This window comes from Rana temporaria, chromosome 7 (assembly GCF_905171775.1).
Source record: "Rana temporaria chromosome 7, aRanTem1.1, whole genome shotgun sequence".
In the NCBI taxonomy this organism is placed as follows: Eukaryota; Metazoa; Chordata; class Amphibia; order Anura; family Ranidae; genus Rana; species Rana temporaria.
The window spans coordinates 211,837,930-211,864,142 of record NC_053495.1 but is presented as its reverse complement, the minus strand read 5'-3'; the positions used below and the strand labels follow the sequence as shown (position 1 = coordinate 211,864,142).

General features: G+C 51.7%; 1 protein-coding gene across 2 annotated transcripts in view; it reads left to right on the top strand.

Moving 5' to 3' along the window:
• Positions 1 to 26,213, top strand: part of SLC6A9 (solute carrier family 6 member 9) — a 175,358-nt gene that overhangs the window by 127,728 nt on the left and 21,417 nt on the right. For both annotated transcript variants that reach the window (XM_040360969.1, XM_040360970.1), the window contains 6 exons: positions 2,699 to 2,855; positions 2,959 to 3,090; positions 8,395 to 8,656; positions 12,306 to 12,438; positions 19,653 to 19,787; positions 26,055 to 26,158. In XM_040360969.1, coding sequence (XP_040216903.1) covers positions 2,699 to 2,855; positions 2,959 to 3,090; positions 8,395 to 8,656; positions 12,306 to 12,438; positions 19,653 to 19,787; positions 26,055 to 26,158 — 923 coding nt within the window. The remainder of the gene's footprint in view (positions 1 to 2,698; positions 2,856 to 2,958; positions 3,091 to 8,394; positions 8,657 to 12,305; positions 12,439 to 19,652; positions 19,788 to 26,054; positions 26,159 to 26,213) is intronic.

The window sequence follows — 26,213 nt, the reverse complement described above, 5'->3', positions numbered from 1 at the left end:
GCGTTTTTTTGGTAAATATGAGACGAGTCTTTGTGTTCTTTCTGGTCATCGGTGGCTTTGGCCTTGGAACTCTCCCATGGACGCCATTTTTTCCCTGTCTCTGAATCATGAACACCGATCTCACCGATCTTACCCGAGGCCTGCAGGTCTTTAGAAGATCTTCTGGGTTCTTTTATGACCTCCTGGATGATGAGTCCTCGTTGTGCTCTTGGATCCGACCTTTCCTGGGAAGGGTCACCACTGTTCCAAGTTATCTCCATTGGTGGATAATGGCGGCTCCCCCCCCAGAGGTCACCGGAGTTCCTTATGCCTCGTACACACCATCGTTTTTTCCCCACGTGATTCCTCTCCAGCCTGACTTGCATGCACACGTTCATGGAAAAAACCGCCCCACCTAAGCGCGGTGCCGTCCAACACGTACGATTGGCTGTCATGGATATGCAATAAAGTCTGGCAGCTTACCTGTCTCCATGATCATCAGAGGCCTGACCCTCTTTCTGGCTGTCTTTTATCACCTTCCTCCCCTAGGCCATCCCAGGAAGTCTATATTAACCACTGCACTGCTAGTCTGCTTTGCTGTTCAACCGTGCTGTTGGCTTTAGTTCCTGTCTGCAGTGTGCTACGATTACCTTCCTGTGTACCGTTTTTGGCTCGTCCCTGACTTCTCCTGTTTGCCTGTGATCCTGACCTTTTGCCTGTCCCTGGGTTACCCATGTCTGCCTGTTGCCCCGACCTCGGCTTACCCATCACTTCCGCTTGTCCTGGTTGCTGCTTCCCCTCTCTCCCTGCGGAGCGTGACCTAGGGGATCCCAGGGGTCGCGACCTGGATCCAGCTGCGGCGAAGGCCATCCTCACCACTAGAGGCTCTGGTGAACACAAAGCTGGGTCTTAGACTTCGCGCCCTGGGGAATCTTGGGCTCATGCTCAGGGCCGGATTTGCTCTCCCTGCCGCCAGGTTTCCGCAATGCACCCCCTGCCCGCCAACCAAACTACCCCCCCCAAATCAACGGAGAATGGCACCCAGATGGCAGGGGCGGTTAAATATTTATTTTCTTTTTTTTTACTTTTATATCACTTTTTTTATTTATTTGTAGCTTGTCGCTTACTTTTTTTATTTTTGTATAATTTTCTTATTAATTTTCTTATACTTTACTTTTTAATTACTTTTTTATTTTATTAATTTAATTTAATTATTATTTCTTATTATTTATTTATTTTTTTATCATTTTTTTTCACTTTGTGTGATAGCAATTGGAGGTGACAGGTTCTCTTTATTGACCCTGTCACCTCCAAAACAGGAGTCCTAGCACTGTGCTCGAACTCCTGTCACAGCTGAGATGGGAAGTGCGCTGTAAGTTACGGGCGTCGGGGGAATCCATGCCACTGCCGCCCCTTGGCACCCTGCCGCCCCAAGGCCTGGCCTCAGTGGCCTTGTGGGAAATCTGGGCCTGCTCACGCTCCCTCTCTGATCGCAGCAGTCGGCCATAGGGTTCACTACCCTGTGGTGCATCCCTGACCCCAACGGGGTGCACTTGTCACCTGGCCACAGGTGACCTGACAATGGCACTATAAAGGGGAAGTTAATTTCAAATGGCGCCAACCCCTGGGCTGCTTCTGCTGATCTTGGTGTTAGTAAAAGTCGATTTGAGACGATTCGCGCTTTTCAGTCCGTTACAGCGTGACGAATGTGCGATCTCCATTACGAACGCTAGTTTTACCAGAACGAGCGCTCCCGTCTCATAACTTGATTCTGAGCATGCGCAGATTTTTTTCTCCTCAGAAAAGCATACACACGACCGAGAAAAAAAGAGAGGTGGATTAAAAAAAATTCCAAGTATTTTTGTCATCGAGAAAACCGCTAGGGAGCCCACACACAATATAAAAAATGGCAGTTTTTTTCGCCGTGAAAAAACGGTCGTGTGTACGCGGCATCAGAAACGACTTTGAACCCTTCCTAGACTGATACATGGACATTACTTGCATTCTAATCTGTTCTTGAATTTTTTTAGATTGTGGCACGATGTGTGACTTTTTGTGATCTGTTAGCTTCACTTTGTCAGACGGCCTCTATTTACAGTATGTGATTTCTTGATTCAACGGGTCTGGCAGTAATCAGGCCTGGGTGTGGCAAGTGAAATTCAAAGCGGAGGTCCACCCACCACTGCAAAAATTTAAATCCAGCAGCTGCACATACTGTAAAGCGTTGGTGGCTCTGCGGCTGCTGTATAATACAGACTGCAGCTGACCTCTGAAACGCGTTGGTCGCGCTGCGGCTGCTGTATAATACAGACTGAAGCTGACCTCTGAAACGCGTCGGTCGCGCTGCGGCTGCTGTATAATACAGAATGAAGCTGACCTCTGAAACGCGTCGGTCGCGCTGCGGCTGCTGTATAATACAGAATGAAGCTGACCTCTGAAACGCGTTGGTCGCGCTGCGGCTGCTGTATAATACAGAATGAAGCTGACCTCTGAAACGCGTTGGTCGCGCTGCGGCTGCTGTATAATACAGACTGAAGCTGACCTCTGAAACGCGTCGGTCGCGCTGCGGCTGCTGTATAATACAGAATGAAGCTGACCTCTGAAACGCGTCGGTGGCGCTGCGGCAGCTGTATAATGCAGAATGAAGCTGACCTCTGAAACGCGTTGGTCGCGCTGCGGCTGCTGTATAATACTGACCCGCAATGTCTTCTCTCCCCAGAATGGCGCTGTGCCAGGAGAAGTCACGAAGAGACACGAGAATTTGAAGAGAGGAAATTGGGGGAACCAGATCGAGTTTGTCTTGACCAGCGTGGGGTACGCCGTGGGTTTGGGGAACGTCTGGAGATTCCCGTATCTCTGCTATAGAAATGGAGGCGGTAAGTCTCATCGCAGCACCGCGTGTGCGGGGGAGGGAATCATTCTACTAATGCTGTGACTGGAGAGAATCCCTCCCTCTGTAATCACTTCCTCTCTCCTCAGGAGCCTTCATGTTCCCGTACTTCATCATGCTGATCTTCTGTGGCATCCCGCTCTTCTTTATGGAACTCTCATTCGGACAATTTGCCAGTCAGGGGTGCCTCGGGGTGTGGAGGATCAGCCCCATGTTTAAAGGTAAGAGGACCTGTCACCGCCCCCCGGAGAAAAGACCAACCAATCCCGAGCCACATCCATTCTGTATTAGTTCTCCCTCCCCATAGTACAGTCCCGTATAGTACAGTCCCGTATAGTACAGCCCCGTATAGTACAGTCCCGTATAGTACAGCCCCGTATAGTACAGCCCCGTATAGTACAGCCCCGTATAGTACAGCCTCGTATAGTACAGCCTCGTATAGTACAGTCCCGTATAGTACAGCCCCGTATAGTACAGCCCCGTATAGTACAGTCCCGTATAGTACAGTCCCGTATAGTACAGCCCCGTATAGTACAGCCCCGTATAGTACAGTCCCGTATAGTACAGTCCCGTATAGTACAGTCCCGTATAGTACAGCCCCGTATAGTACAGTCCCGTATAGTACAGTCCGGTATAGTACAGTCCCGTATAGTACAGTCCCGTATAGTACAGCCCCGTATAGTACAGTCCCGTATAGTACAGTCCCGTATAGTACAGCCCCGTATAGTACAGTCCCGTATAGTACAGTCCGGTATAGTACAGTCCCGTATAGTACAGTCCTATATAGTACAGCCCCGTATAGTACAGCCCCGTATAGTACAGTCCCGTATAGTACAGTCTCGTATAGTACAGTCCCGTATAGTACAGTCCCGTATAGTACAGCCCCGTATAGTACAGCCCCGTATAGTACAGCCTCGTATAGTACAGCCCCGTATAGTACAGCCCCGTATAGTACAGTCCCGTATAGTACAGTCCTATATAGTACAGCCCCGTATAGTACAGCCCCGTATAGTACAGTCCCGTATAGTACAGTCTCGTATAGTACAGTCTCGTATAGTACAGTCCCGTATAGTACAGTCCCGTATAGTACAGCCCCGTATAGTACAGCCCCGTATAGTACAGCCCCGTATAGTACAGCCTCGTATAGTACAGTCCCGTATAGTACAGCCCCGTATAGTACAGTCCCGTATAGTACAGTCCCGTATAGTACAGTCCCGTATAGTACAGTCCTATATAGTACAGCCCCGTATAGTACAGCCCCGTATAGTACAGCCCCGTATAGTACAGCCCCGTATAGTACAGTCCCGTATAGTACAGTCCCTTATAGTACAGTCATGTATAGTACAGCCCCGTATAGTACAGCCCCGTATAGTACAGCCCCGTATAGTACAGTCCCGTATAGTACAGTCCCGTATAGTACAGTCCCTTATAGTACAGTCATGTATAGTACAGTCATGTATAGTACAGCCCCGTATAGTACAGTCCCGTATAGTACAGTCCCGTATAGTACAGTCCCTTATAGTACAGTCATGTATAGTACAGTCATGTATAGTACAGTCCCGTATAGTACAGTCCCGTATAGTACAGCCCCGTATAGTACAGTCCCGTATAGTACATCCCCGTATAGTACATCCCCGTATAGTACAGCCCCGTATAGTACAGTCATGTATAGTACAGTCCTCTATAGTACAGTCCCGTATAGTACAGCCCCGTATAGTACAGCCCCGTATAGTACAGCCCCGTATAGTACAGCCCCGTATAGTACAGCCCTGTATAGTACAGTCCCGTATAGTACAGTCCCGTATAGTACAGTCCCGTATAGTACAGTCCCGTATAGTACAGTCCCTTATAGTACAGTCATGTATAGTACAGTCATGTATAGTACAGTCCCGTATAGTACAGCCCCGTATAGTACAGCCCCGTATAGTACAGTCCCGTATAGTACAGTCCCGTATAGTACAGTCCCGTATAGTACAGTCCCTTATAGTACAGTCATGTATAGTACAGTCATGTATAGTACAGTCCCGTATAGTACAGTCCCGTATAGTACAGCCCCGTATAGTACAGTCCCGTATAGTACAGTCCCGTATAGTACAGTCCCGTATAGTACATCCCCGTATAGTACATCCCCGTATAGTACAGTCCTCTATAGTACAGTCATGTATAGTACAGTCCTCTATAGTACAGTCCCGTATAGTACAGCCCCGTATAGTACATATAGTACAGTCCCGTATAGTACAGTCCCGTATAGTACAGCCCCGTATAGTACAGTCCCGTATAGTACAGCCCCGTATAGTACAGCCCCGTATAGTACAGTCCTGTATAGTACAGCCCCGTATAGTACAGCCCCGTATAGTACAGTCCCGTATAGTACAGTCCCATATAGTACAGCCCTGTATAGTACAGCCCTGTATAGTACAGTCCCGTATAGTACAGTCCCATATAGTACAGCCCCGTATAGTACAGTCCTGCATAGTACAGCCCCGTATAGTACAGTCCCGTATAGTACAGTCCCGTATAGTACAGTCCCGTATAGTACAGCCCCGTATAGTACAGCCCCGTATAGTACAGCCCCGTATAGTACAGCCCCGTATAGTACAGTCCCGTATAGTACAGCCCTGTATAGTACAGCCCTGTATAGTACAGTCCCATATAGTACAGCCCTGTATAGTACAGCCCTGTATAGTACAGTCCCGTATAGTACAGCCCCGTATAGTACAGTCCCGTATAGTACAGCCCCGTATAGTACAGCCCCGTATAGTACAGCCCCGTATAGTACAGTCCCGTATAGTACAGTCCCGTATAGTACAGCCCCGTATAGTACAGTCATGTATAGTACAGTCCCGTATAGTACAGTCCCTTATAGTACAGTCATGTATAGTACAGTCATGTATAGTACAGTCCCGTATAGTACAGCCCCGTATAGTACAGCCCCGTATAGTACAGTCCCGTATAGTACAGTCCCGTATAGTACAGTCCCGTATAGTACAGTCCCGTATAGTACAGTCCCTTATAGTACAGTCATGTATAGTACAGTCATGTATAGTACAGTCCCGTATAGTACAGTCCCGTATAGTACAGCCCCGTATAGTACAGTCCCGTATAGTACAGTCCCGTATAGTACAGTCCCGTATAGTACATCCCCGTATAGTACATCCCCGTATAGTACAGTCCTCTATAGTACAGTCATGTATAGTACAGTCCTCTATAGTACAGTCCCGTATAGTACAGCCCCGTATAGTACAGCCCCGTATAGTACAGCCCCGTATAGTACAGTCCCGTATAGTACAGTCCCGTATAGTACAGCCCCGTATAGTACAGTCCCGTATAGTACAGCCCCGTATAGTACAGCCCCGTATAGTACAGCCCCGTATAGTACAGTCCTGTATAGTACAGCCCCGTATAGTACAGCCCCGTATAGTACAGTCCCGTATAGTACAGTCCCGTATAGTACAGCCCTGTATAGTACAGCCCTGTATAGTACAGTCCCGTATAGTACAGTCCCATATAGTACAGTCCTGCATAGTACAGCCCCGTATAGTACAGTCCCGTATAGTACAGTCCCGTATAGTACAGTCCCGTATAGTACAGCCCCGTATAGTACAGCCCCGTATAGTACAGCCCCGTATAGTACAGCCCCGTATAGTACAGTCCCGTATAGTACAGCCCCGTATAGTACAGCCCTGTATAGTACAGTCCCGTATAGTACAGTCCCATATAGTACAGCCCTGTATAGTACAGCCCTGTATAGTACAGTCCCGTATAGTACAGCCCCGTATAGTACAGTCCCGTATAGTACAGCCCCGTATAGTACAGCCCCGTATAGTACAGTCCTGTATAGTACAGCCCCGTATAGTACAGTCCCGTATAGTACAGTCCCGTATAGTACAGCCCCGTATAGTACAGTCATGTATAGTACAGTCCCGTATAGTACAGCCCCGTATAGTACAGCCCCGTATAGTACAGCCCCGTATAGTACAGTCCCGTAGAGTACAGTCCCGTATAGTACAGTCCCGTATAGTACAGTCCCATATAGTACAGCCCTGTATAGTACAGCCCTGTATAGTACAGCCCCGTATAGTACAGTCCCGTATAGTACAGTCCTCTATAGTACAGCCCCGTATAGTACAGCCCCGTATAGTACAGTCCCGTATAGTACAGTCCCGTATAGTACAGTCCGGTATAGCACAGTCCCGTATAGTACAGTCCCGTATAGTACAGTCCGGTATAGCACAGTCCCGTATAGTACAGTCCCGTATAGTACAGTCCCGTATAGTACAGCCCCGTATAGTACAGCCCCGTATAGTACAGTCCCGTATAGCACAGCCCCGTATAGCACAGTCCCGTATAGCACAGTCCCGTATAGCACAGTCCCGTATAGTACAGCCCCGTATAGTACAGCCCCGTATAGTACAGTCCCGTATAGTACAGCCCCGTATAGTACAGTCCCGTATAGTACAGTCCCGTATAGTACAGCCCCGTATAGTACAGTCCCGTATAGTACAGCCCCGTATAGTACAGCCCCGTATAGTACAGTCCCGTATAGTACAGTCCCGTATAGTACAGTCCCGTATAGTACAGTCCCGTATAGTACAGTCCCCTATAGTACAGTCCCGTATAGTACAGCCCCGTATAGTACAGCCCCGTATAGTACAGCCCCGTATAGTACAGCCCCGTATAGTACAGTCCCGTATAGTACAGTCCCGTATAGTACAGCCCCGTATAGTACAGTCCCGTATAGTACAGTCCCGTATAGTACAGTCCCGTATAGTACAGTCCCGTATAGTACAGCCCCGTATAGTACAGCCCCGTATAGTACAGCCCCGTATAGTACAGCCCCGTATAGTACAGCCCCGTATAGTACAGCCCCGTATAGTACAGTCCCCTATAGTACAGTCCCGTATAGTACAGTCCCGTATAGTACAGCCCCGTATAGTACAGCCCCGTATAGTACAGTCCCCTATAGTACAGTCCCGTATAGTACAGTCCCGTATAGTACAGCCCCGTATAGTACAGCCCCGTATAGTACAGTCCCGTATAGTACAGTCCTGTATAGTACAGTCCCGTATAGTACAGTCCCGTATAGTACAGCCCCGTATAGTACAGTCCCGTATAGTACAGCCCCGTATAGTACAGCCCCGTATAGTACAGTCCCGTATAGTACAGTCCCGTATAGTACAGTCCTGTATAGTACAGTCCCGTATAGTACAGTCCCGTATAGTACAGTCCCGTACAGTCCCGTATAGTACATCCCCGTATGGTACAGTCCCGTATAGTACAGTTCTGTATAGTACAGTCCACTACATCCTTGGGGTTCACTTACTTTTTCACATGACTGTATCTTTTTAGTATCAGATAGAATACCACGGGGGCCCCGCCCACACCACAAGGCCCCGCCCACACCACACAGCCCCGCCCACACCATGCAGCCCCACCCACACCACGCGGCTCATCCTATTTCTAATCCCTGCGGATTGTCCGGTTGCCGATCATTAACCCCTCGTTCCCCCTCCCCTCCCCCCCAGGTGTCGGGTACGGGATGATGGTCGTCTCCACCTACATCGGTATTTATTACAACGTGGTGATCTGCATCGCGTTTTACTACTTCTTCATGTCCATGAACCGGATCCTCCCCTGGACCTACTGCAATAATAAATGGAACACGGCGAACTGCGTCGGGGTGCTGGACCCCTCCATCAACTCCACCAACTTCACCTCCCACCAGGACCTCTCCTCCATCCTCAACCAGACCCTCAAGAGGACCAGTCCCAGCGAGGAGTACTGGAGGTGGGTGATGGCAAGGGCGGGGCAGAGGGGGCGGGGCAAGGGAGGCGGGACAAAGGAAGGTGGGACAAGGGGCGGGGAAGAGGGGGCGGGGCAAGGGAGGCGGGACAAGGGGCGGGACAGAGGGGGCGAGGCAAGGGAGGCAGGACAAGGGGTGGGACAGAGGAAGGTGGGACAAGAGGCGGGGCAGAGGGGGTGGGACAAGGGAAGCGGGACAAGGGGTGGGACAGAGGAAGGTGGGACAAGAGGCGGGGCAGAGGGGGTGGGACAAGGGAGGAGGGGCAGAGGGGGGCGGGACAATGGAGGTGGGACAAGAGGAAGGTGGGACAAGAGGCGTGACAGAGGGGTAGGACAAGAGGAAGGTGGGACAAGAGGCGGACAGAGGGGGTGGGACAAGAGGCAGGACAAGGGGTGGGACAGAGGAAGGTGGGACAAGAGGCGGGGCAGAGGGGGTGGGACAAGGGAGGCGGGACAAGGGGTGGGACAGAGGAAGGTGGGACAAGAGGCGGGACAGAGGGGGCGGGGCAAGGGAGGCGGGACAAGGGGTGGGACAGAGGAAGGTGGGACAAGAGGCGGGGCAGAGGGGGTGGGACAAGGGAAGCGGGACAAGGGGTGGGACAGAGGAAGGTGGGACAAGAGGCGGGGCAGAGGGGGTGGGACAAGGGAGGCGGGACAAGGGGTGGGACAGAGGAAGATGGGACAAGAGGCGGGGCAGAGGGGGTGGGACAAGGGGCGGGACAAGGGAGGAGGGGCAGAGTGGGGTGGGACAAGGGAGGAGGGGCAGAGTGGGGTGGGACAAGGGAGGCGGGACAGAGGGGGTTGGACAAGAGGAAGGTGGGACAGAAAGTATTGCCGTTTTATTCTCTAGGGTGTTAGAATAATAAATATATATAATGTTTGGGGGTTCTAATTGGAGGGAAGGAGATGGCCGTGAAAACACATTAGAACGGCCGTTTTGCTTGTAATGTAACTATTTGTAATGCCAACGGCCACCACAAGATGGCGCCAGATCACAGAAGGAAGCTTAGGCCTGCAGAAGGCCGCAAAGCCGCGGCTTCAATTACCGGCATTTTTTTTATATATTTTTTATTTATATATTTCAAGCACAGGATCCGCCCATCTGTTCTGTTATATTTCCAGATACGGAACATTTCTCCTCCTTCTCCTCTCGTTCCTTTCCTGTCCATGTATTCTTATCTCTGTATTAAAGCTTTGTATGTATTGCGGCCTTCTGCAGGCCTAAGCTTCCCCCCGGGGGCGCCAGGTCACAATTTCTGAGCACCATCGGGCCCTTTACAGGTGTAATGCAAAAAAAAATGGGAGGGGGGCCAGCCGGGCCCCTGGGTACCATCAGGCCCTTTACAGGTGTAATGCCTGTACCCCCCTGATGGCGGTACATGGTATACAGCAGTCCTATTTAGCAGGGTTGAGTGGGTTGGGCCCTCGGTGTGGAATGCGGAGGGGCCCTCAGTGTGAAACGCGGAGGGGCCCTCGGTGTGGAATGTGGAGGGGCCCTCAGTGTGAAACGCGGAGGGGCCCTCGGTGTGGAATGTGGAGGGGTGTATAATGTGGAGGGGCCCTTGGTGTGGAATGTGGAGGGGCCCTCGGTGTGGAACGTGGAGGGGCCCTCGGTGTGGAATGTGGAGGGGTGTATAATGTGGAGGGGCCCTCGGTGTGGAATGTGGAGGGGCCCTCGGTGTGGAACGTGTAGGGGCCCTCGGTGTGGAACGTGTAGGGGCCCTCGGTGTGGAACGTGTAGGGGCCCTCGGTGTGGAACGTGTAGGGGCCCTCAGTGTGGAACGTGTAGGGGCCCTCGGTGTGGAATGTGGAGGGGCCCTCGGTGTGGAACGTGTAGGGGCCCTCGGTGTGGAATGTGGAGGGGCCCTCGGTGTATAATGTGGAGGGGCCCTCGGTGTGGAATGTGGAGGGGCCCTCGGTGTGGAACGTGGAGGGGCCCTCGGTGTGGAATGTGGAGGGGTGTATAATGTGGAGGGGCCCTCGGTGTGGAATGTGGGGGGGCCCTCGGTGTGGAATGTGGAGGGGCCCTCGGTGTGGAACGTGTAGGGGCCCTCGGTGTGGAATGTGGAGGGGCCCTCGGTGTATAATGTGGAGGGGCCCTCGGTGTGGAATGTGGAGGGGCCCTCGGTGTGGAATGTGGAGGGGCCCTCGGTGTATAATGTGGAGGGGTGTATAATGTGGAGGGGCCCTCGGTGTGGAACGTGGAGGGGCCCTCGGTGTGGAACGTGGAGGGGCCCTCGGTGTATAATGTGGAGGGGCCCTCGGTGTGGAATGTGGAGGGGCCCTCGGTGTATAATGTGGAGGGGCCCTCGGGGTGGAATGTGGGGGGCCCTCGGTGTGGAACGTGGAGGGGCCCTCGGTGTGGAACGTGGGGGGGCCCTCGGTGTGGAACGTGGAGGGGCCCTCGGTGTGGAACGTGGGGGGGCCCTCGGTGTGGAACGTGGAGGGGCCCTCGGTGTGGAACGTGGGGGGGCCCTCGGTGTGGAATGTGGGGGGGCCCTCGGTGTGGAATGTGGAGGGCCCTCGGTGTGGAATGTGGGGGGCCCTCGGTGTGGAATGTGGAGGGGCCCTCGGTGTGGAATGTGGAGGGGCCCTCGGTGTGGAACGTGGAGGGGCCCTCGGTGTATAATGTGGAGGGGCCCTCGGTGTGGAATGTGGAGGGGCCCTCGGTGTATAATGTGGAGGGGCCCTCGGGGTGGAATGTGGGGGGCCCTCGGTGTGGAACGTGGGGGGGCCCTCGGTGTGGAATGTGGAGGGGCCCTCGGTGTGGAATGTGGAGGGGCCCTCGGTGTGGAATGTGGAGGGGCCCTCGGTGTGGAACGTGGAGGGGCCCTCGGTGTATAATGTGGAGGGGCCCTCGGTGTGGAACGTGGAGGGGCCCTCGGTGTGGAACGTGGAGGGGCCCTCGGTGTATAATGTGGAGGGGCCCTCGGTGTGGAATGTGGAGGGGCCCTCGGTGTATAATGTGGAGGGGCCCTCGGGGTGGAATGTGGGGGGCCCTCGGTGTGGAACGTGGAGGGGCCCTCGGTGTGGAACGTGGGGGGGGCCCTCGGTGTGGAACGTGGAGGGGCCCTCGGTGTGGAACGTGGGGGGGCCCTCGGTGTGGAACGTGGAGGGGCCCTCGGTGTGGAACGTGGGGGGGCCCTTGGTGTGGAATGTGGGGGGGCCCTCGGTGTGGAATGTGGAGGGGCCCTTGGTATGGAATGCGGGTGGCACAGATCTGGGTTGGCACGCGGCGGTTTCCTGGCATTGTACTCCGGGGGGGGGGGAGGGGGGTGCCGATTTCCATCGGTGATCTGAATGGACTTTGTCTTATTGTTCCGATGACTGGCGCCCGGGCGCTCCCCCCTCCCCCCCCCAGCAGTCGGCGTGCAGAACAAAGCGCGTGAGATGCGGCGATAAGACACTTTCAGCGCTGAGATGACTAGAAAACGTGTAAGAATTTCCCGGGGGCCATCTGTGGGTACACCAATGGCTTCCCTCCCCCGATACAAAGAGGATAAGATTTGTTACAAAGTATCATTCTCACTTATAACACCGGAGAGAAATGCCCCCCCCCCCCCCCCGGTGCTGACCTGTGCAGGCGCGGCGTACAAAGGCGCGCGCGTTTCACCCGTGACGTTTTGTCTTCCAGGAATTACGTGCTGAAGCTGTCGGACGACATCGGGAATTTCGGGGAGGTTCGGCTGCCCATCCTGGGGTGTCTCGGACTGTCCTGGGTCGTGGTGTTCCTGTGCCTCATCCGAGGGGTGAAATCCTCCGGGAAGGTGAGACCGTCCCCCCTCCCCCCCTAGGAGGCTCCACCCCCTCCCCCCCTAGGAGGCCCCCCCTCCCCCCCTAGGAGGCCCCCCCTCCCCCCCTAGGAGGCCCCCCCCCAAAATAAGGAAGGAGGTTAGGAAGAGTGCTGGGGTCAGTAGTATGTAATGCAGAGTGTAGGGGTCAGTAGTATGTAATACAGAGTGTAGGGGTCAGTAGTATGTAATGCAGAGTGTAGGGGTCAGTAGTATGTAATACAGAGTGCGGGGGTCAGTAGTATGTAATGCAGAGTGTTGGGGTCAGTAGTATGTAATGCAGAGTGCAGGGGTCAGTAGTATGTAATGCAGAGTGTAGGGGTCAGTAGTGTGTAATGCAGAGTGTTGGGGTCAGTAGTATGTAATGCGGAGTGTTGGGGTCAGTAGTATGTAATGCAGAGTGTAGGGGTCAGTAGTATGTAATACAGAGTGTAGGGGTCAGTAGTATGTAATGCAGAGTGTAGGGGTCAGTAGTGTGTAATGCAGAGTGTTGGGGTCAGTAGTATGTAATGCGGAGTGTTGGGGTCAGTAGTATGTAATGCAGAGTGTTGGGGTCAGTAGTATGTAATGGAGAGTGTTGGGGTCAGTAGTAAGTAATGCAGAGTGTAGGGGTCAGTAGTATGTAATGCAGAGTGTAGGGGTCAGTAGTATGTAATGCAGAGTGTGGGGGTCAGTAGTATGGAGAGTGTTGGGGTCAGTAGTATGTAATGGAGAGTGTTGGGGTCAGTAGTATGTAATGGAGAGTGTAGGGGTCAGTAGTAAGTAATGCAGAGTGTTGGGGTCAGTAGTATGTAATACAGAGTGCAGGGGTCAGTAGTATGTAATGCAGAGTGCAGGGGTCAGTAGTATGCAATGCAGAGTGTGGGGGTCAGTAGTATGTAATGCAGAGTGTAGGGGTCAGTAGTATGTAATGGAGAGTGTTGGGGTCAGTAGTAAGTAATGCAGAGTGTAGGGGTCAGTAGTATGTAATACAGAGTGTAGGGGTCAGTAGTATGTAATGCAGAGTGTTGGGGTCAGTAGTATGTAATGCAGAGTGTAGGGGTCAGTAGTATGTAATACAGAGTGTAGGGGTCAGTAGTGTGTAATGCAGAGTGTTGGGGTCAGTAGTATGTAATGAGGAGTGCAGAGGTCAGTAGTATGTAATGCAGAGTGTAGGGGTCAGTAGTATGTAATGCAGAGTGTAGGGGTCAGTAGTATGTAATGCAGAGTGTGGGGGTCAGTAGTATGGAGAGTGTTGGGGTCAGTAGTATGTAATGCAGAGTGTAGGGGTCAGTAGTATGTAATGCAGAGTGCAGGGGTCAGTAGTATGTAATGCAGAGTGTTGGGGTCAGTAGTATGTAATGCAGAGTGTTGGGGTCAGTAGTATGTAATGGAGAGTGTAGGGGTCAGTAGTGTGTAATGCAGAGTGTTGGGGTCAGTAGTATGTAATGCGGAGTGTTGGGGTCAGTAGTATGTAATGCAGAGTGTAGGGGTCAGTAGTATGTAATACAGAGTGTAGGGGTCAGTAGTATGTAATGCAGAGTGTTGGGGTCAGTAGTATGTAATGCAGAGTGTAGGGGTCAGTAGTGTGTAATGCAGAGTGTTGGGGTCAGTAGTATGTAATGCGGAGTGTTGGGGTCAGTAGTATGTAATGCAGAGTGTTGGGGTCAGTAGTATGTAATGGAGAGTGTTGGGGTCAGTAGTAAGTAATGCAGAGTGTTGGGGTCAGTAGTATGTAATACAGAGTGCAGGGGTCAGTAGTATGTAATGCAGAGTGCAGGGGTCAGTAGTATGTAATGCAGAGTGTGGGGGTCAGTAGTATGTAATGCAGAGTGTGGGGGTCAGTAGTATGTAATGCAGAGTGTAGGGGTCAGTAGTATGTAATGCAGAGTGCAGGGGTCAGTAGTATGTAATGCAGAGTGTAGGGGTCAGTAGTATGTAATGCAGAGTGTAGGGGTCAGTAGTATGTAATGCAGAGTGTAGGGGTCAGTAGTATGTAATGGAGAGTGTTGGGGTCAGTAGTAAGTAATGCAGAGTGTTGGGGTCAGTAGTATGTAATGCAGAGTGTGGGGGTCAGTAGTATGTAATGTGGAGTGCAGAGGTCAGTAGTATGTAATGGAGAGTGTGGGGGTCAGTAGTATGTAATGGAGAGTGTAGGGGTCAGTAGTATGTAATGCAGAGTGTAGGGGTCAGTAGTATGTAATGCAGAGTGCAGGGGTCAGTAGTATGTAATGCAGAGTGTAGGGGTCAGTAGTATGTAATGCAGAGTGTAGGGGTCAGTAGTATGTAATGCAGAGTGTTGGGGTCAGTAGTATGTAATGGAGAGTGTTGGGGTCAGTAGTAAGTAATGCAGAGTGTTGGGGTCAGTAGTATGTAATGCAGAGTGTTGGGGTCAGTAGTATGTAATGCAGAGTGTGGGGGTCAGTAGTATGTAATGCAGAGTGTTGGGGTCAGTAGTATGTAATGCAGAGTGTTGGGTCAGTAGTATGTAATGCAGAGTGTAGGGGTCAGTAGTGTGTAATGGAGAGTGTTGGGGTCAGTAGTATGTAATGCAGAGTGTTGGGGTAAGTAGTATGTAATGCAGAGTGTAGGGGTCAGTAGTATGTAATGCAGAGTGTAGGGGTCAGTAGTATGTAATGCAGAGTGTTGGGGTAAGTAGTATGTAATGCAGAGTGTAGGGGTCAGTAGTATGTAATGCAGAGTGTAGGGGTCAGTAGTATGTAATGCAGAGTGTTGGGGTCAGTAGTATGTAATGGAGAGTGTAGGGGTCAGTAGTATGTAATGCAGAGTGTTGGGGTCAGTAGTATGTAATGCAGAGTGTAGGGGTCAGTAGTATGTAATGCAGAGTGTAGGGGTCAGTAGTATGTAATGCAGAGTGTAGGGGTCAGTAGTATGTAATGCAGAGTGTTGGGGTCAGTAGTATGTAATGCAGAGTGTTGGGGTCAGTAGTATGTAATGCAGAGTACTGGGGTCAGTAGTATGTAATGCAGAGTGTAGGGGTCAGTAGTATGTAATGCAGAGTGTAGGGGTCAGTAGTATGTAATGCAGAGTGTAGGGGTCAGTAGTATGTAATGCAGAGTGTAGGGGTCAGTAGTATGTAATGCAGAGTGTTGGGGTCAGTAGTATGTAATGCAGAGTGTTGGGGTCAGTAGTATGTAATGCAGAGTGCAGAGGTCAGTAGTATGTAATGCAGAGTGTGGGGGTCAGTAGTATGTAATGCAGAGTGTTGGGGTCAGTAGTATGTAATGCAGAGTGTAGGGGTCAGTAGTATGTAATGCAGAGTGTTGGGGTCAGTAGTATGTAATGGAGAGTGTTGGGGTCAGTAGTAAGTAATGCAGAGTGTTGGGGTCAGTAGTATGTAATGCAGAGTGTTGGGGTCAGTAGTATGTAATGCAGAGTGTGGGGGTCAGTAGTATGTAATGCAGAGTGTTGGGGTCAGTAGTATGTAATGCAGAGTGTAGGGGTCAGTAGTATGTAATGCAGAGTGTAGGGGTCAGTAGTATGTAATGCAGAGTGTAGGGGTCAGTAGTATGTAATGCAGAGTGTAGGGGTCAGTAGTGTGTAATGGAGAGTGTGGGGGTCAGTAGTATGTAATGCAGAGTGTTGGGGTCAGTAGTATGTAATGCAGAGTGTGGGGGTCAGTAGTATGTAATGCAGAGTGCAGGGGTCAGTAGTATGTAATGCAGAGTGTAGGGGTCAGTAGTATGTAATGCAGAGTGTTGGGGTCAGTAGTATGTAATGCAGAGTGTAGGGGTCAGTAGTATGTAATGCAGAGTGTAGGGGTCAGTAGTATGTAATGCAGAGTGTAGGGGTCAGTAGTATGTAATGCAGAGTGTAGGGGTCAGTAGTATGTAATGCAGAGTGTAGGGGTCAGTAGTATGTAATGCAGAGTGTAGGGGTCAGTAGTATGTAATGCAGAGTGTAGGGGTCAGTAGTATGTAATGCAGAGTGTAGGGGTCAGTAGTATGTAATGCAGAGTGTAGGGGTCAGTAGTATGTAATGCAGAGTGCAGGGGTCAGTAGTATGTAATGCAGAGTGTAGGGGTCAGTAGTATGTAATGTGGAGTGCAGAGGTCAGTAGTATGTAATGCAGAGTGTAGGGGTCAGTAGTATGTAATGCAGAGTGCGGGGGTCAGTAGTATGTAATGCAGAGTGTAGGGGTCAGTAGTATGTAATGCAGAGTGTAGGGGTCAGTAGTATGTAATGCAGAGTGTAGGGGTCAGTAGTATGTAACTCGTAGGTCAAGCCCTGGGGGGCGGGGCCAGATGGATCGGTTGCCTCCCTGTGACATCATTTAGGGAACATTTTCTTATCACAATAGAAGAGACTTTTGTATTTAATGGAATTATTTATAAATTGATTTTCTGTCCCCCCTTCTCTCCCCCCCTCTCTGCTCTCTCTGCCCCCTCTCTGCCCCCCCTCTCTGCTCTCTCTGCTCTCTCTGCCCCCCCTCTCTGCTCTCTCTGCCCCCCCCCTCTCTGCTCTCTCTCTGCCCCCTCTCTGCCCCCCCTCTCTGCCCCCCCCCCCCTCTCTGCTCTCTCTCTGCCCCCTCGCTGCTCTCTCTGCCCCCCCTCTCTGCTCTCTTCTGCTCTCTCTGCCCCCCCTCTCTGCTCTCTCTGCCCCCCTCTCTGCGCTCTCTGCCCCCCCCCTCTCTGCTCTCTCTGCCCCCCTCTCTGCTCTCTCTGCCCCCCCTATGCTCTCTCTGCCCCCTCCCCTCTCTGCTCTCTGCCCCCCTCTCTGCTCCCCCCTTTCTGCTCTCTCTTTCTCCCCCTCTCTGCACCCCCCCCTCTCTGCTCTCTCTGCCCCCTCTCTGCTCTCTCTGCCCCCCCTCTCTGCTCTCTCCTGCTCTCTCTGCCCCCCTCTCTGCCCCCTCTCTGCTCTCTCTGCCCCCCCTCTCTGCTCTCTCTGCCCCCCCTCTCTGCTCTCTCTGCCCCCCCTCTCTGCTCTCTCTGCCCCCCCTCTCTGCTCTCTCTGCCCCCCTCTCTGCTCTCTCTGCCCCCCCCCTCTGTGCTCTCTCTGCCCCCCCTCTCTGCTCTCTCTGTCCCCCCTCTCTGCTCTCTCTGCCCCCATCTCTGCTCTCTCTGCCCCCCCTCTGTGCTCTCTCTGCCCCCCCTCTCTGCTCTCTCTGCCCCCCCTCTGCTCTCTCTGTCCCCCCTCTCTGCTCTCTCTGTCCCCCCCTCTCTGCTCTCTCTGTCCCCCCCTCTCTGCTCACCCTCTCTGTCCCCCCCTCTCTGCTCTCTCTGTCCCCCTCTCTGCCCCCCCCTCTCTGCTCTCTCTGTCCCCCCCTCTCTGCTCTCTCTGTCCCCCTCTCTGCTCTCTCTGTCCCCCCTCTCTGCTCTCTCTGCCCCCCCTCTCTGCTCTCTCTGTCCCCCTCTCTGCTCTCTCTGTCCCCCCCTCTCTGCTCTCTCTGCTCTCTCTGTCCCCCCCTCTCTGCTCTCTATGTCCCCCTCTCTGCCCCCCCTCTCTGCTCTCTCTGACCCCCCTCTCTGCTCTCTCTGACCCCCCTCTCTGCTCTCTCTGTCCCCCCCTCTCTGCTCTCTCTGTCCCCCTCTCTGCTCTCTCTGTCCCCCCCTCTCTGCTCTCTCTGTCCCCATCTCTGCCCCCCTCTCTGCTCTCTCTGACCCCCCCTCTCTGCTCTCTCTGCCCCCCCTTCTGCTCTCTCTGTCCCCCCTCTCTGCTCTCTCTGTCCCCCCCTCTCTGCCCCCCTCTCTGCTCTCTGCCCCCCCTCTCTGCTCTCTCTGCCCCCCCCTTCTGCTCTCTCTGTCCCCCCCTCTCTGCCCCCCTCTCTGCTCTCTCTGTCCCCCCCTCTCTGCCCCCCTCTCTGCTCTCTCTGCCCCCCCTCTCTGCTCTCTCTGTCCCCCTCTCTGCTCTCTCTGTCCCCCCCTCTCTGCTCTCTCTGTCCCCCTCTCTGCTCTCTCTGTCCCCCCCTCTCTGCTCTCTATGTCCCCCTCTCTGCCCCCCCCTCTCTGCTCTCTCTGACCCCCCTCTCTGCTCTCTCTGACCCCCCTCTCTGCTCTCTCTGTCCCCCCCTCTCTGCTCTCTCTGTCCCCCTCTCTGCTCTCTCTGTCCCCCCCTCTCTGCTCTCTCTGTCCCCCTCTCTGCCCCCCCTCTCTGCTCTCTCTGACCCCCCCTCTCTGCTCTCTCTGCCCCCCCTTCTGCTCTCTCTGCTCTCTCTGTCCCCCCTCTCTGCTCTCTCTGTCCCCCCCTCTCTGCTCTCTGCCCCCCCTCTCTGCTCTCTCTGCCCCCCCCTTCTGCTCTCTCTGCTCTCTCTGTCCCCCCCTCTCTGCCCCCCTCTCTGCTCTCTCTGTCCCCCCCTCTCTGCCCCCCCTCTCTGCTCTCTCTGCCCCCCTCTCTGCTCTCTCTGTCCCCCCCTCTCTGCTCTCTCTGCCCCCCCCTCTCTGCTCTCTATGCCCCCCCTCTCTGCTCTCTCTGCCCCCCTCTCTGCTCTCTCTGCCCCCCTCTCTGCTCTCTCTGCTCTCTCTGCCCCCCTCTCTGCTCTCTCTGCCCCCCCTCTCTGCTCTCTATGCCCCCCCTCTCTGCTCTCTCTGCCCCCCTCTGTGCTCTCTCTGCCCCCCCTCTCTGCTCTCTCTGCCCCCCCTCTCTGCTCTCTCTGACCCCCCCTCTCTGCTCTCTCTGCCCCCCCTTCTGCTCTCTCTGCTCTCTCTGTCCCCCCTCTCTGCTCTCTCTGTCCCCCCCTCTCTGCCCCCCTCTCTGCTCTCTGCCCCCCCTCTCTGCTCTCTCTGCCCCCCCCCTTCTGCTCTCTCTGTCCCCCCCCTCTCTGCCCCCCTCTCTGCTCTCTCTGTCCCCCCCTCTCTGCCCCCCTCTCTGCTCTCTCTGCCCCCCCTCTCTGCTCTCTCTGTCCCCCCCTCTCTGCTCTCTCTGCCCCCCCTCTCTGCTCTCTCTGCCCCCCTCTCTGCTCTCTCTGCCCCCCCTCTCTGCTCTCTATGCCCCCCCTCTCTGCTCTCTCTGCCCCCCTCTCTGCTCTCTCTGCCCCCCCTCTCTGCTCTCTCTGCCCCCCTCTGTGCTCTCTCTGCCCCCCCTCTCTGCTCTCTCTGCCCCCCTCTGTGCTCTCTCTGCCCCCCCTCTCTGCTCTCTCTGCCCCCCTCTCTGCTCTCTCTGCCCCCCTCTCTGCTCTCTCTGCCCCCCCTCTCTGCTCTCTCTGCCCCCCCCCTCTCTGCTCTCTCTGCCCCCCCCCTCTCTGCCCCCCCCCAGGTGGTTTATTTCACAGCCACCTTCCCCTATGTGGTCCTCACCATCCTCTTCATCCGCGGGATCACCCTGGAAGGAGCCGTCACCGGGATCATGTATTATCTGACGCCGCAGTGGGACAAGATCCTGGATGCCAAGGTAATCGTAGTGCCATTGTACGGGGGAGGGGGGGGGGGCAGAGAGGACCCCTCCTCCATCACACACACCGCCACCGCGCGCTCCATATCATGGGACAAGGGGGAACCTTTTTCAATGTTCTTCTGTTATATTCTAAGTGTTATGTGGGGGTGGGGCCCTTTAGAGGCGTCAGGGGCCACAGGTGAGGCTCCCTACACCTTGCATGTGGGCAATCTCTGGTGTATTATAAGAACACAGCGTGACAGCGCCATCTGGTGGCCAAATCAGTATCACTTCCTGAGCCGCCCAATCAGAGCCCAGCAGTCAGGAGGGGAATCGATCATTTATAAAGAGGCTCTAGCAGTCTCACGTTGCAGGTCCCCCTCTATCCCCTCCACCACCCCTGTTACAGGTCTGCAGTCTCTAGCTGTCCCTTCTGGGATGTCTGAAGTATCTGACAGTTTTCTTTTATATTCTGAATATTATGTGGGGCCCTTGGGAGATGTCGGGGGCCAAAGTTGAGGCTCCTACACCTTGCATGGTGACAGTCTCTAATCTAAAAGAGTAATGACTGCGCTCTCTAGCAGTCTCTTATTAGTAATGTAATGCTGGGTGACATCGCCATCTGGTGGCCAAATCAATATCAGCAGGTGAGACTTCCGATCCTGAAATGATCAGGAATGTCCGGCCCGCGGCGGCGATCACAGGGGTCCCGGCCGCGGATGATCGGAATGTTTGCTGGGCATTGTTTGTGTGTCTTTTTACATATTTATTCTATAAAGTTTTAGTGTGTTTGAATTGAAGTGGCGGATTGTAGAATGCGGTTTGTAGCTCTTTTCTCTCGGTGGTGACAACGATGGTGACCGCGGATTCTTCGCGATGTGCGTTTTCCCCCCAGATGATCGCTGACGTTACCCCTTCCATACCGGGGGGGGGGGGGGGGGGCACTTCTACACCTTCCTGCCCAGGCCAATTTTCGCAAATTTGAATGGCATTTGAGCCGTCATGCTACACTGTACACAAACAATTTTTTAAATCATTTTGTTCCCACAAATAGAGATTTATTTCGGTGGTATTTCACCTCTGCGGTTTTATTTTTTTGCGCCCAAAAAAAAAAAAAAGACAGAAAATTTGGAAAAAAAAAGTTTTCTTTGTTTCTGTTATTTTTTGTAAATACGTTTTCTACTTCAATGACGGGCGCTGATAAGGAGGCACTGATGAGGTGGCACCAATGAGGTGGCACTGATGATGGGCACTGATAGGCAGCACTAATGGGCACTGATAGGTGGCACTGGTATGTGGCACTGATGGGCACCAATAGGCAGCACTAATGGGCACCAATAGGCAGCACTGATGGGTACTTATGGTGGCACTGATGGGTTACTAATGGGTGGCACTGATAGGTGGCACAGATGGGCAATGATAGGTGGGCACAGATGGGCACTGATAGGTGGCACTGATGGACACTGATGGATGACACTGAAAGGTGGCACAGATGGGCACTGATAGGTGGGCACAGATGGGCACTGATAGGTGACACTGATAGGTGGCACTGATGGACACTGATGGATGACACTGATGGGTGGCATTGCTGGGCATCACAGATTTAAGGTGTTTCACAATGGTGCCAATCAGTGCCCATTTATGGGCACTGATTGGCACTTATTTGGCATAAATTTGCATATGTGGATGGCCATGGGGGATGTACCTGACCATCTACATGCTTGGGGCTTCCCTGGTGGTCCAATGTGGGCATCCGTGGGGGGGGGGGGGTCCGCTGATAAACAATCAGCGCAAAACCCCCCTGTCAGGAGAGCCGCCGATCGGCTCTCCTTACGTCTGTCAGACGCGAGTGAGGAAGAGCCGATCAGCGGCCCGTCCTGTTTACATTGTGATCAGCTGTGATTGGACACGGCTGATCACGTGGTAAAGAGCCTCCGCCGTGTCAGACTGACGTACCGCACCACCGATCGCCGCGCTACACTCCCCCACGGGCGCGCGCCGGCATGTTATCCTGCTGGACGTTCCTGGACGTCACTTTGCTATTGGCCGGGAGGGAAGTGGTCCTTGTCCTATGAAAATATACAAGGTGCCCAAACGGTGACCCTAAAGGGTAAGGTTACCTCTGGGCGAGAGGCTACTGTAGGCAAAATACGGACTATACTCAATTTATGCAAAAATATTAAATTTAATGAATTATTAATTAGTTACATAACATGATTAAAATCGATCAACTGTAAATACAAATTGAAAATGTGGCAGAGCTATTTGATGAAACAAGAAGCTCCCGCAATAGCGGTTGTGAATTTATCAGACAAACAAACATAAAACAATAACAGACATATAACAATAAGACTCAGACAGTCCGGACACAAGAAGTATCACTTCTGTGGTGACTCACCGGGAAAATTCCCTATTAGTTAATTTAATGAAAAAGTGTTAGACACATTTGTATTGGCATAGCCAAATAAATGGTGAGCAAACCACAGAGGTGACACTGCAGGGAGGGGGGAGCAGCTAACTACCCAAGAAAGCCACCTTGTGTGACTGATATTTTCTATGATAGTATATATTCCATAAGTGATGGTCTGTGCATACATCAATTGTCAGGGCCCGTGAATGGGGAGGAAAATATCCTATGATTGGAGAGCTATAGACCTATCAGCAATAAAAATATAAATAGGAGTGTCCTCAAAAGTAGCGAGTGAGACTAGAAACAAAACTGTTTATGGCATAATAAGTAGTAGACCGCTAGGTCATATATCTGGGTAGTCTCACTCGTAGATCATAAATGTAACTGGGCACAATATCATTCCTGGAGAGAGGTACAACTCTGAAGTGTAGTTCAAGATGCAACCAGTTCAAATGAAGGCAGTTTAGCGTTGAAACAGTAATTAGTGGAACGATCTTACCACATCCACGTATTTAGAGTTGGTGGGCTGTGTTGGAGATTCTCCATATCATTTGAGAGGATTTATCCTATATATATAGATCATATATATGGCTCCTTAATAAGGCTTTGAGTAGCACGATCAGACACTGTGTACACCTTGTAAGAAAGGTACCGCCTCGAGGGATTACCCTCATGTAGATCAATATCTCCGTGATACTGGATCAGATTGTCTGAAGTGCTGGTATACTGGCGTGTGCGCGTGCTGGTATGCAACAGGCTGACGATGATATCATCGGTTTCTTGTCGGGTTAGCGCTCCCTCCCACACCTGATCCCAGCTGGTAAGGGGTGTGTGTGTGTCCGACGTCTGAGCGTGTGACGTCAACGCGTTTCGCAAATGACTTGCGTAGCTTCGTCTGGACGCTTGGTAAGGGGCCGTGCATCACTCCTTTTTAAGCATGGTGCCATGCACGCCCACATTCCTGAACTGTACGTTCAAAGTTTCATCTCTGAGTGTTTGTTGATTTAGTCTCGTGTAGTTTGTAAAGACTGATAGGTTCCTTAACGGTATGCTGATAGGAGGCCAGGTTAGTGTCATTGTCTCACTTTAATCGTTGGTATGTTATCGTAGTTCTTGGCAAACGGAATCCCATTAGAGGCAGCATTAATAGAGGGCCGGCTGATTTGTTCCCATAGACAATAATATAATGCTAGCTAAGATCTATTTGATGGGGGGCCATTGACATAAGACAACATTAAACAGTGATTCCATATTAAGCGAAAAATACATTCTGACACCAAAGGTATGGACTATTAATAGCCCATATTATGCTGCAAGTTTAAAGCAGAAATTTTTTAAGGAGAAATATATATACACATTCAATAGAAGGGAGATATAATTAATCTAAGACTAGCAGGATTGCGGACACATGAGACAGGCCCGGGCTGCTGTGATGTCTATTGATAATGGTATAGTATGTTGCGAAAGATTAGAAATATCAGGAAGGTCCAAGAGACGGGATGAGGAGACTTATTATGGGGGGACAATGCTGGAGACGTACATTTAGAGGAACGGTTGCATACTCAATTCAGTGTTGATACCGAGGGGCGCTAACGCTTTCAAAGTGTATATCCACCATTTTTCTTTCTGGTGTAGCACTTTGTCAAAATCACCTCGTCTTGCAGGTAGCCTTAGTGTGTATATGCCTTTAACCAGAAGACCGTCGGGTCTGCCTCCATGGTATTTTAAGAAATGCCTTGCTAGTGGGCTTTCACGGTATTTTTCAGTGTATCCTACCTTTTTTCGTTTTTCTTCCTCCCTTTCCTCATTTTTAATGTCCCTTAAATGTTCACCTATCCTTGTCCTGAGCTGTCTCTTGGTTTTGCCCACGTATATCTTGGGGCAAGGGCAGGTAAGCATATAGATAACCCTTTCCGTCGCACAATTTATGAGCCCTTTAATTTCAAAGGTCCTCTCACCCTTAGCATCGCAGAAATTTTTGGTCCTGTCCACATATGGGCAAACCTGGCACTTAGAGCACGGGAACATTCCGGTACTACGTGGATATTCCGATAGCCAGGAGAGCTGTGGTTGTTTGGTGAACTCAGAATGGACCAGGAGATCCCCCAGATTTTTAGTCCTACGTGCTACCATTTTAGGGCTTGTGCCTACAATTTTTGCGAGCACCCTATTCCCGGCTAGTACACCCCAGTGTTTTTCCAATAGTTGTCTCACATTTTCCCATTGTGGGCCGTATGTGGTAATAAGCCTCACGGGGTTAGAGTCCTTGTTGTCCGATACTAACATCTTGGATTTGGTGGTGAGAAGACTGCTCCTATCTCGTTGGGCTGCTTTCTTCCTGGCATGTCTAATCTGTTTGTGTGAGTATCCTCTTTCTCTAAATCTTTTATAGAGTTCCTTACTTTCAGACTCATAGTTTGATTTATCAGAGCAATTTCGTTTTATCCTGATAAATTCCCCTATGGGGATACTGTTTTTTTGCCACGGTGGGTGGTGGCTGTCTGCCTGGAGCAGAGTATTTGCCGCTGTCTCTTTGCGGTAGGTACACGTGACAATTCTACCTTCCTTGAGGCCGATTTTGAGATCAAGGAAGGGAATTACATTCCTGTCTATCGTGTGGGTTAAATGAATGTTCCGCTCGTTGACATTTAGCCTACCGATGAAGCTGTGGAAGGAGTCGATGTCACCAGCCCATATGACAAAAATGTCATCTATGTATCTTAGCCAGGTCCGTACATGGTCATGATATTCTGGCAGTGAAAAAACATCTTCCTCCTCCCACAGCCCCAAATGCAGGCAGGCATAGGCGGGAGCCCAGGCAGCTCCCATAGAGGTTCCTTTGATCTGTTGGAAGTATTGTGAGGCGAACTGAAAGAAATTATTGGCTAATGCAAATTGGAGAAGGTCCACAAGGAACTCATTTTGGTGTGACATTGCGGAAAAGTGTTGGTCAAGAAAGGTTTTGACAGCTTTGATACCACACGAGTGGGGGATAGACGTATAGAGAGACTCTATATCGATGCCTACTAACCACACATCTTCCTCCACTGTTAGGGATTCCAACTTTGAAAGGACATGTCTTGTATCCTGTACATAGGATTTTAGTTGGTAAACCATGTCCTTAAATAGGAGGTCAAGATACCTCCCAATTCTTTCTAGTGGCCCTCCTACGGCGGACACAATGGGCCTGCCTGGCGGATTTTCCATCGACTTATGTATTTTAGGTATACAATAAAAGGTAGGGATGTTATATTCAATGACAAAGAGATAATCGTATTCTCGTTTAGTTAGAATCCCTGTCTCTTTTGCATTGTCAAGCATGTCGTTCAAGATTTGAACCATTTTGGGGAAAGGATTCCTCTCTATCTTTGAATAGGTATTGCTGTCGCCCAAAAGACGTCTCACCTCAGCTTCATAGCTGGTGTCGTCCATAAGGACGACATTCCCGCCTTTGTCACTTTTCTTAATGACTAAATTCTTCGCTTCTCTGAGTTCCTTTAGAGCCTGACGTTCATGGATTGATAGGTTGTCGGTGCTTTTAAGTTTCCAATCGACTTGTTCCAGGTCATTCTGGATGAGCTCGAGGAAAACATTTAGCCATTTATTTTTGTTAAGGGGTGGCATTTTATTGGATTTGAAAGCTATCTTTGCTTCCCTTCTAGTTGGATTGCTAACCCCGACCCCTTCGTTTTCCTCAAGTAAGGAGTTCAGGATGGCGAGAACTTGTTGGTCTTCAGGGTCTAGGGGTGGGTCTCCTGTGTCGCCCTTCTCATATAAGGATCTAAAAAAGATGATTGTCCTATGACCCGGCCGCCGCGTCCCTCATTGTCACATCCAAGGAGGATTTATAGGGGTTCCTTTGTTTCCTCCCGCAGGTTTGGGGTGACGCCGCCTCGCAGATATTCTACTCTCTGGGGTGTGCCTGGGGGGGACTCATCACAATGGCGTCCTACAACAAGTTCCACAACAACTGTTACAGGTAAGTGACGGGTAAGTCCTCGCTGGGTGGACTCGGGGAACCTCCTCCCCCGCTC